The sequence below is a fragment of the Sinocyclocheilus anshuiensis genome, unplaced genomic scaffold, assembly GCF_001515605.1.
Source record: "Sinocyclocheilus anshuiensis isolate Anshui unplaced genomic scaffold, SAMN03320099.WGS_v1.1 scaffold2041, whole genome shotgun sequence".
NCBI classification, from domain to species: Eukaryota; Metazoa; Chordata; class Actinopteri; order Cypriniformes; family Cyprinidae; genus Sinocyclocheilus; species Sinocyclocheilus anshuiensis.
In genome coordinates, this window is record NW_015541069.1 from 543,624 (window position 1) to 555,153 (window position 11,530).

The following is an 11,530-nucleotide window of genomic DNA, read 5'->3' on the forward strand; positions in this document are numbered from 1 at the left end:
AGTGTAATGCTAATGCATTGCCAATTAGCTGAAATACAATTGAAATGTACTTGAAGTACATTAAAACGATGCTTCAAATATACTCTAACTGTAGTTCATGAAGTATTAAAAGGACATTTTAAATGTATTTTAAGAAATACACTTAAATTGCACTAAATATACTTAAAGTGGTTCCATTTTAACACAGTTTCAATATATTAAATATATTACAAATAGATTAAAATCCAACTTAAACATATCTTGAAATACACTTAATATACTTAAAGTTGTTTCAAAATAATACATTTAATATGCACTTAGTATAGTATAATTTAAATATAGTAAGTATGCCTGAAAAAGCACAATTTAAATATATTTCTTTTTCACCTGGGAATGCATGCTGGGAACTTACAAGTCCTTAACATTTCCGCAATATGAAATTATTTGTTCAGACAGCTGTGTTTGACTAGTTGGGACAACATTTGGGATAATTCTGTTGGTCTGACAAGGGTTTTTATGTAGTTTCAAGAAAATGAGACCCATGATTGGCCACATAGAAAATTGAATATTGATTTATTAATAAAAGTTCATTTGAGTTACTTGAGTTAATTTGCAGTTTTTTAAATGTATGTGTTAAGTTATGTATTTAATTATGCAAGTATACAAATATAAAACATGCAAATTGCAATGCCGATTATCTAGTCTGGATATTAATGAAGCTTGCAAGGTCACTAGACAAAAATGTATCCCTTAAATCTGTAGCCCTCAGCAAACAAAAGCTGTTTTCCACATTATTTGGAGCAGAAAATAAATAATCTGACACTAAATAAACTTAGCTCACTCTGGTAAAAATAGAACTTTCAGTGGTTGAATGGCCGAAGCATCTTTGTCTCTCTCACATACACACGCCCTCTCTCTGTCTCTCTCTCTCAAACGCTCTATCTTTTTTTCTTGTCCCACTTATGAAGGTTTTGCTCTTGGCGCTTTCTCAGTGGTTGCCGTGGTGATGGGTTTCATTCATGAATCTGAAGAGGCCCCTCCCCTGTTCTCTCCCTGCCCGCCTGTACGCCCCATTGCCCACATACGCATAGCAGCACCACACAACAGAACGACTAACCAAATCCACCTACGCTTACTGCAGTACACACACACACACACACACACAGATTCCGCAGTGCATATGCACTATTACACAAGCTCATAACACTTCAACATGCACATTTTTGGTGTGTCATGATAAATAATTTTAAATGTTCATAAATATGTATAGCAGTATGGCATGCACATTCCACCCAATGCAATACAAACTATGCCAAGATATATGTCTTATTCCTTGGTGCATTATTATTTAACTTACCTTATCAGTTCCCACTTTAGATTTTCTATAACTGACCTGTTAGTTTTCTAGCTCAGAGTGACAGCTTTAACTCTAAGATAAAAGGCTATATGGATGCGGTTACATGCACATACATAGTACGATTTGCAAATACACTGAAACAAATATCACAATTTCCACACAAAAAAAAAAGGATAATGTTACACTGAAGACTGGAAATTCAGCTTTGTCATCACAGGAATAAATTACATTTTAAAATATATTAGAAATAGAAATTAGATATTTTAAAATGCAAAAATATTTCACAGTAATTCTGTTTTTTACTGTATTTTTTATTAAATAAATACAGCCTTGGTGAGCATACTTCTTTCAAATATAGTAGAAAATTACTGACCCCAGACTTTTGAACAGTAATGTAAGTACTGCCCATTTTCACTTATTCTCTCTCTTCATCCTTCCTCTCTCTTTCTCCTAACTTTCATGTTATTTCTCTGTCCCACTTTCTCGCCCAAGCAGTCAAGGTCAGCCATCTCCCAGAGCTGGATGAAGAGATAGACATTATCTCCTCCATCATCAGCAAACACAAAGAATCAGAGATGAAACACTCAGGTAAGGTAACATGGGAATCCTGCCATTAAAGGGATAGTTCACCCAAAAATGAAATTGTCATCTTTTACTCTCGTTCCAAACCTGTATGACTTTCTTTCTTTCGTAAGACATAAAAGGAGAAAATCCTTATGTGCTCCTATTTTCCATATAATGACAGTGAGCATGTCAAGTACATATTAAATGTGCACTGCAGTCTATTCAGGATTTCTGAAGCCATACCACAGCTTTCTGTGAGAAGCAAATTTCAATATTTATATTTAAACTGACACACTGTTAATGTGAGAAATGTTTGTAGCTGATGATCATCTAAAGGCCCTATTTGGATTGAACATGAGCGAGAATGTGATTTGTTAACTGGCAGGGGAAGATTATGAGTAGATAAAGACTTTGGTTTTGCTGTGTTCCTTCAAAAAGCAATTGATAGCTTTGGACACAATGAAATTAAAAAGTTGTTTGGAAAAAAAAGGTGCATAATATTTTGAAATTAAAAAGTTGTATGGAAAAAAAGGTGCATAATATTTCACTTTTTGTAACTGCATAAAATTTATAATGTTTTTTTTTTTTTTTGGGTGAATTGTCCCTTTAAGAGTTCTACCATAAGTTGCCACCCACAACACATCTTTAAAAAATAAAATAAAATAAAAATTAATAAATAAAAAAACATTGTAAATTCAGTGTTTTCAATTCAGTGTGACAGTCTCTCTCTCTCTGTGTTTTAAATCTGCTAAATAAATAAATGTAAATGTCTCTTTTTTTTAATCTCTCATGTTCTTTAGCCCCCTCTCCAGCTGCTTCCAAAGCCCCTGAGGATGGATCCTGGCCGAGCAGTCAGCATAGAGCAGAGGCTTCTCCTACTGCTGCTACATCAGAACAGCCTCTGACAAGTGCCCTGACCACCGCCGCCTCTACCACCAGGCCAGCCTCACACACTCCCTTTATCTCTGCTGTGCACAGTGCCCCCTTCATCATCCCGTACCCCTCGGAGGACCACTCTTTCATCAGTGTGTTATACTGTATATTGTTTGCTGATGTTTATAAAGATATATGAGTTTGTGGACTGTGTCACTGTAGAGCTTTTCCTTCTTCCTTCTTCAGCCTTTTCTTGACCATCTTTGTTTTTTCTCCTTTAGTATTTTTGGGTGTGTTTCTCATGGTGGGCTCAGTTGCCATGGTCTTGACCGGTATGTGTTGGGTCAGGTGAGATTGCCAGTTTAGCTTGTATTTTGTACTTTCTCTCTAATAAACCAACTTAGAAAGATTGTTTTTATGAGTACACTTACACTACTCTTCAAAAGTTTGTGGACAGTAAGTTGTTTTTTTTTATTCATACTTTTATTCAGCAAGGATGCAATAAACTGAACAGAAGTGGCAGTAACGACATTTACAAAATATTTCTGTTTCAAATAAATGCTGTTCTTTCTATTCATCAAAGAATCCTGAAAACAATTGACAGTTTCCACAAAAATATTAAGCAGTTAAAACAGTTTTCAGCTTCAGTAATAAGAAGAAATGTTTTTAAACACCAAAATCGCTTAGAATGATTTCTGAAGGATCATGTGACAATGAAGATTGGAGTAATGGCTGCTGAAAATTCAGCTTCATCACTGGAATAAATTACAATTATATTAAAATATTATTGTTTTAAAATATAATTGTTTTAAATGACAATAATGTTTTAAATAAATGTAATAATATTTTACAATATTACCATTTTTACTGTACTTTTAATTAAATAAATGCAACCTTGATGAATATAAAAGACTTTTTTCAAAAACAAAAGAAAATGACCCCAAACTTTTGAATGGTTGTGTAGGTTACCTCAAAGAACACAAATAAATAACCACAATGAGTAAACCAAAAACAACAACAAATTAGATGTTGTAGGGTCTTAATCGTTAAAAACCTTGTTGGATCAAATACCTGCATGAATAAGTAGACATGGATGATACTGATGCTGTGTCATCTTTCTTCTCAGGATGCAGAGAGGAAATCATCTGGCCCAGAAGGTTGATTATCCTGCTTTTGGGTTAATAAAAATATTAAGCAGTTAAAACAGTTTTCAGCTTCAGTAATAAGAAATGTTTTTAAACACCAAAATCGCTTATTAGAATGATTTCTGAAGGATCATGTGACAATGAAGATTGGAGTAATGGCTGCTGAAAATTCAGCTTCATCACTGGAATAAATTACAATTATATTAAAATATTATTGTTTTAAAATATAATTGTTTTAAATGACAATAATGTTTTAAATAAATGTAATAATATTTTACAATATTACCATTTTTACTGTACTTTTAATTAAATAAATGCAACCTTGATGAATATAAAAGACTTTTTTCAAAAACAAAAGAAAATGACCCCAAACTTTTGAATGGTTGTGTAGGTTACCTCAAAGAACACAAATAAATAACCACAATGAGTAAACCAAAAACAACAACAAATTAGATGTTGTAGGGTCTTAATCGTTAAAAACCTTGTTGGATCAAATACCTGCATGAATAAGTAGACATGGATGATACTGATGCTGTGTCATCTTTCTTCTCAGGATGCAGAGAGGAAATCATCTGGCCCAGAAGGTTGATTATCCTGCTTTTGGGTTAATAGGTCCCAATTCTGACAGTGGCATGGTGAGTAGAGCATACATATACTTCCAAACCAAAGCATCATTCAGGCATGTGTCGTGATGCTTGTATGTTCACACACTCTTCTTTTATTCTGTCATTAGACTGGAGATAAAACACTTGCCCAGAGTGCCCAGATGTACCACTTTCAGCTTCAGAAGCAGCAAATGATGTCACTCAAGTGAGTAATCCGCAAATATAATAAATAAACTGCCTTTCATGGATAAAACACATTTCCCAGCCATCCTTATCCTGCCTGCCTGGCTTTGGAATAATTAAGAGTATATTAGATATGCTTCTGTTCAGCAATTTGGGTCAGTAGGATTTTATTTATATATTTAATTTTTTGAGAGAAATTAATACTTTAAATTGTTATTTTAAATAGTAATAATATTTTACTGTATTACTTTTTACTGTATTTTTTGAACCAATAATTGCTGCCTTAGCAAGAGACTTTCAAAAAAAAAGATCCCAAACCCTTGAAACGGTATTGTCATCTACTCCATCAAAATTTGAAAACAGATAACAATATTTCTTATCCCACAGTCATTTAACAATTTAACACATGTAGGCCTATTATGAATATTGGAACACTGGAATATTAGAAATTATACATGCCCAACTTTCTTTTAAATAAGTGAAATGGAAAATATAACTTGACAGATAATAAAGAAACAAAATGTATGCGCACCATTAATAAAACCATCTTAAAAGCTCTGAGTCTTATTTTATTGTGTATATTTTAAAATAGGTTGGTCAAAAAGAAATAATGTGAGGTCCCATGAACATTTGGTTATAATTTATCAGGTTAAATACATCAGCCTATTTTCTGACCAAAACTGACTCATGTATTATTTACATAATTATTCAAAACTCAGTGGCATGTCTTCTGTGTTTTGTTATCATGCAGGCAACGAAGTGATTCCAAGATTCCTGAGTCAGGAGCCACTTCAGATGAGGAAAATGAAGACGGAGACTTCACTGTGTATGAGTGTCCAGGACTTGCCCCAGTAAGAGCAAAACTTTTCTATACGTTATTCTGAGTGTGGTGGATCACTTCTGTGTCTGTGTTCACGTATGAGAGAGATCTCCCCATCGCTGTCATAAATCACGACTCCTGTAGGTGTTAATCGATGGTATTATATGTCACCCACTGTGCTACAGTTTGAAGTCTCCTGTAGTGCCATGGTGTTTGAAAGTATCTTTCTCTTTCCAGACCGGGGAAATGGAAGTGAAGAATCCACTGTTCGATGACTCCACCTTTCATCTTCACCTGCAGAGAAGTTACAACTAAACACGGGTTCTCAGAGGACACATCACTTCACGCATGCAATCACAATGGTGTGCTTTCCTCATCTGATCCATTCAGGCAAGGTCACAAAAGTCATCTGCACTTGCAGCATGGTTCGTGTGGACATTTGAGAGCATTTTTATTTTGTGCTGTTAAATACAATTTGACACTGGTGTTGCAGCTTCCATCCATGAACAGAAAACAATGCATTGCAACACTGACAGAAATAATTCACTTTGTTAACATGTTGATTCACACATACACAAGCATCCTTTCTAAAGACCAGCCCCTTTGGACCAGATGGACCCTGCGCTGTAGTATCTTTCAGTTTAACGGCAAATGTGTGAAAGCATTGCATGGATTTCTGACCAAGAGTTGCACCCATCCTGTATAATCATGCACAGTTCGTGTCTCTTTCTTTAGGTCTTCTGGACCTGTTTGATAGTTATGTCCTCTATAAACATACTGTACGTAAGAGACTGGGCAACCTCGGTGCTCTCAAAAAGCTTGAACATGATCTGCTCTTGATACCAGCTCAAGACTCATTTAATATCAGGTCATTGCTGAGTTCTGTTATGACGTCTTCTGTATTGTGAATACTGTGCAATGGAAAGGAAACTTATTTATAGAATTAATTGTTTGAACATATCTTGCCTGCAAACACTAGTCATATTTAGAACGTACGTGGAAGTTGATGGACCTTGAGGAGCAACGTAAATGATACGATTAGCATATTTTATGGTTTCTTCTACCAAATTCGTCTGTGACTGTATTTTTTAAAATACCAATGGTGATTTTAATATTTTTTTATAATTGTGCTCACAAAAATAACCCTAAATGATATTATGTAGCCTCTGTATAATCAGAACAGTCCTACTATGCATGATAGTCAGTGTGCATTTCTGGTTAGAACAAAAACACATATGAAATTGAATTTTTTTTAACAAACCCAGCAAAAACAAAAAGGTCTGATTTGCATTGTAACACATTGTATATAGCTGCTATTGTGTACAGGCCAGGATTCTCCGATCTATGTGCGGTAACCTCTATGCTAGATCACTAACGGTGATGTGATATAGTTTGATTCTGGAGCGTGTGTCGCCCGCTGCAGTTTCTCAGGAAATCTGCCAACAGTAGCCAGTTTCTGTGCAGCATTTTCTGTAATTCCTGCAGGGGAGCTGTTCAGGTTCCTCTGGACCTTATTCCTTTGAATCTTCTAGTCAAAAACTGTGGCAGTGTTGTCATTCTTTCGATGTTGCATTGAGGCAAAGCAAAGTCCTTAAAATTAGAAATGTGCCTCCTTTAACATCCTCTAATTGTTTTGTTAGACAGTTATTGTGGGGATGTTAACTCTGATATGACCTACACTTTTCAAAATAAGTCACAATGGTCTTCAGTTGAGCCCAATAAACCTTTTTCAGCTACTGAGATTGCCTGACATGCATGTAAAGATGGAATATATAAAGAGGAAATAAATATTTATATCAGCTCAAGTAATAGTGTCCTGTTTTCATTGATCATAAACCTACGTTTTGTGTGAAGACATTTACAGACAAACAACATGAGACGCTTACACTTTTTTTGTGCCTTTTCCTAAGTATAAGGATGTTCAGCCTGTAGACACTGACACATGAGACTTTATTAAATGATTTAATAACACATGCTGACTATGTGTTTGTGGACAGTAACATGCTAAAATGTTTAAAGCAATAGCTGTACTTGTTACAACACTCTGTCATCATTTGTACAAAATCATGGCAACTTAATGTCAGTTACAGTATGAGTATAAAGTATAAAGGTTGTTGTCATTTATCGGGTCGACAATAACGATCATGAATGGATGATCAAATCTTTAAACTGGTAGTTTTCTCCTGGAGAAATCTATCCTAAAGTCTGGTCTTTCTATTCCTTCCTCATCTACATCAAAAGCGGCTTGATGTTTAACCTGAAAGAAAATCACAGAGTCCATTTCAAATCAAAGTGAATGTATATAGAATATGCTCTATGAATTTTCACATTAATTTTCACAGAATTTGTGAAATTTAACATTTAACATTTGTGTTTCTTTTTTTTATTGCTAAATAGTGTTGAACTTTCTTCTCCTGCATCATATTCTTAATGCAATTTGTTTGAGCGGCGCCATCTACTGTACAGACGTGAATTTACATTTCCTTCAGCCTGAGGCATATTCATTTCACTTCTGTTGTGAAAGGGCTTTTACATTTGTAAAATAAATTTTTTATATTAAAAACAAACAAGCAAGCCCTGCCCAGATTTAAAAAGTAACTCAAAAGTAACGTAACGCATTACTTTCCATAAAAAGTAACTAAGTAACGTAATTAGTTACTCTTTTAGGGAGTAACACAATATTGTAATGCATTTCTTTTAAAAGTAACTTTCCCCAACACTGTTCCTCCACCTTTCTATATCTCGTCGATTAATAACCTTTTCCAGCTTAGTGACTGAATTAACTGGGAGTGCTAGAAATAAGGAGTAGGAGTTGTTGTAGTCCAGAGAAAGGACTTCAGTGGAGATTAGCGTCATTAAGGATTTTGATGTAATCTTTATGATTTATCATTTGAACTGGAACTGTGGTTTCAACATCTACGTGGAATTCAGCCTCATGAGTAAATGTTGGGTCAAACGGCATAGTCCATTTTCCTGGAGAAAAAAATAAGAGTGGAGTTATTGACATTTGAACCCTGAAGAACAGAATGGCATTACTAGTACAGTTTGTGACTATAGTGTGTACAGTTTGTTTACCTTTAAAATATATGTAAATAAGAAGGATCATGGTATTAGCATCCAGATATTCAACAACGTTATCTATTTTCTCATGTGTTTTTTCCCTGACATATGTGTTAATCTTGTCTAAAGTTGCAAAGAGGTGGAAATCCACAGGAAAGCCTTCTGGGAGTTGAAACTGCTTTATCTTCTCAGGGAACTCAGGAAGTGGTTTTGATTTGTTGCTTACATAAAGAGCACTATGTACATCCATCTATGTCCACCCTTCTTTGGCTGATTTCTTCAGGAAAGTCTTTTGCATTTCAGTGTTGAAGACCGAGCTGTCATGACCGATGTCCATAAGAAGCTGCTCTTTGGTTTCACCACCAGCTCCTATAAGACAATGCAGAAAAGGACCATGGACACACTCAGCGGAGAGAAAAATATATTCTTGGACTGATATTCGGGCGTTGAGATAAGACTCCTGGAAAGCGAAATAATTTTTTCTCCATAACATTACTGTGAGTGTGTCAAAAGTTGGTAAAGAACCATCATCTCCGAGGACGATTGGGTGAACTATTACCAAAGCACAAGTGTACAAACATATGATATTCCTTCCCATGATCGCTTTTCAAGTTGAGATGTTACATGAACTCACTGAGGAAACATAACAGAAACGGTTTTACAGCAGCAAATGCACCTAAACAGTTTAACACATCAGTGACAAAACAAAAACGTATTTATTCTTGTATGCTGTTTTGCTCTCTCTATTGTTATTTATCATATTCTATCTTATAGACACACAAATTTCACATTTCCCACCTGTCCAGATAGCTGCCATCTCTTTTTCTAAACTGGACTGAGCTCTCTCTCTCTCTCTCTCTCTCTCTCTCTCTCTCTCTCTCTATATATATATAAAACCTTCACTCTATTTTTGCTTTCCAGTGAAAACTCTAATTATTAACTACTATGGACACAAATCAGTATACAATCAACAAACAGCACATACATGACCTTGATCTATATCATTTAGTCAGCATAGTCAAAACTGGTGCAAGTGAACAAACAAGCGATGATGATTTCCTATTGATCCTCTACCTGTACTGTTAAAATGCACACGTCACTGTGTAGATTCTTAAAAAGCAACCCGCTGAATCACTCTCAGAAATTAGATTTAATTTCTTATATTGAAATATGTGACAGCTACATGAAACCATTGTAAGACGTGCTTACAATAAAAATGTAAAATGTTTCTTAATAAGATATTCACAACGCCCTTTTACTATTATTATTTGTAGTCTGTCATTGAAGCTGTGGATCACAATGCATGTTAGTCTTGTCCTCAAGTTGAACGAACATCAATCATGAACAAACAACACTAATGGTACAGAACTTTCCATGTATACATATACTGAAGTTTTAATACAAATTTGAATTTTAAATACATATTTAATTTTAAATCAACTAAATTTGCTTCATTTTGAGATGGACTGTAAGTAAACAACTTAGTCAGTGAAGTGAGATGTTTAATTCATTACTTGCACTGACGGACTCAGTGTGTTAATTGAGTGAATTATTTCTCGGAATCATTCAAATTGGTGATTTTGAACGATTTAGTCAAAGAACCGGTACAGAGTATTTTGCCTGTGAATCACTTGCTGTATGAACCGTATGAATCTCTGTATACGTTTGTATTTTTTTTGTTTTGTTTATATGTTTATACAGTAACTGTACTGTCTTAATGTTTTGTACATTTTAATAAAAAAAATTTTTGATTAAAAAAATGTCATGAACCCTGTTCTGTCTACCTCTCAGAATGTGCTCCATACGCATGCGCAATACATATTCAGACCGTGACGTGACGCTTTAAAAAGCTTAGTATGGAGAAGAAAAAAAAAGGCAAGTAAACCGATTTTGCTGAATGAAAATGAATGTCATAGCAAAAACGATTTGTGCTGAAATATAAATAAATGTGCAAGTTTTCTCACATGATATAGAAACAATGAATTAGATTCTGTGCGATCGTTGCAACTCGAGTTGCACTTGGACAGATAATCATAGATGTCATGCATTTTTGTAATTCATATGCTCATCCTTACCAAACAAGGGTATCCATGTAGCAAAGATTAAATCTCACTTTTTCACTTGTCATTAAGTATCCGGTCCGTATCCATCCGCATTTACCAGAAAAATTGAAAGTTCAGTGTAGCTGCAATGAGAGTTATGTTTTTGTACAGCAGTTTGTTTCACTTGAGGAATTTGATTCGTAAATTGTTCGTGAATGGGGCTACTCTTGACGCGCTGTATGTTGTCGTACAAACAAAACGAATTAAAAAATAAAACTCATACTATTTCGTTTCATCTTCTGATGTTCCGAAGGTTGATTGCCAACATTTTCTGGAGGATTAGCACACGGCGGTAAAGTTAGTTTGACGTTTGACATTTATTAGACATTCGGGTTTTTTACCAATTAAACTCTTTGCAGCTTTTATGTTTTGAGCCCAAACTAACTCAGATAGACATAAATATATGCTTTTTATGTTGCACAAGGCTTAATTTCTAGGAATTAAAAAAAAAAAATTAACCATTTAAATTAATTAAACAATTTAACTACGTGACATTATAATATAAAACCAATACTAAAATGTTCAGGAAAACATACCTGTTATTGCACAAAGCTCCGTTTTTGGAATTACAATTTTATGTTTTTTTATAATAATTTTACAACTTTTAATGTATGCAATAATATAAATCCAGTAACAGACAACACCATTTGATCTAAAGGTATCAAACCAACTGTAAAATATTCAGAATATTATTCCCTATAACGCACAAATCTTGGTTTTCCAGATTATGCCTTTACTGTTTTTATATATAGCACTGAAACCATATTTTTTTCATATGTTTTATATACTGTACCCACTTAAATTAATTAAACTCTGACACCGTTTGAGATAAAGGTATCAAA

At 34.4% G+C, this 11,530-nt stretch overlaps 1 protein-coding gene and 1 pseudogene across 1 annotated transcript in view; one reads left to right on the plus strand and one right to left on the minus strand.

Moving 5' to 3' along the window:
- LOC107690676 (neural proliferation differentiation and control protein 1-like) overlaps window positions 1-7,322 on the plus strand; it is a 25,517-nt gene extending 18,195 nt beyond the window's left edge. The window contains exons 3-9 of the mRNA XM_016489067.1: window positions 1,829-1,924; window positions 2,701-2,925; window positions 3,055-3,121; window positions 4,472-4,553; window positions 4,652-4,728; window positions 5,458-5,557; window positions 5,764-7,322. Of these exons, the coding sequence (XP_016344553.1) occupies window positions 1,829-1,924; window positions 2,701-2,925; window positions 3,055-3,121; window positions 4,472-4,553; window positions 4,652-4,728; window positions 5,458-5,557; window positions 5,764-5,841 (725 nt within the window). The 3' untranslated portion in view covers window positions 5,842-7,322. The remainder of the gene's footprint in view (window positions 1-1,828; window positions 1,925-2,700; window positions 2,926-3,054; window positions 3,122-4,471; window positions 4,554-4,651; window positions 4,729-5,457; window positions 5,558-5,763) is intronic.
- Window positions 7,323-7,755: 433 nt separating this feature from the next.
- On the minus strand, window positions 7,756-9,403 carry LOC107690689 (corticosteroid-binding globulin-like; annotated as a pseudogene).
- Window positions 9,404-11,530: the final 2,127 nt, after the last annotated feature.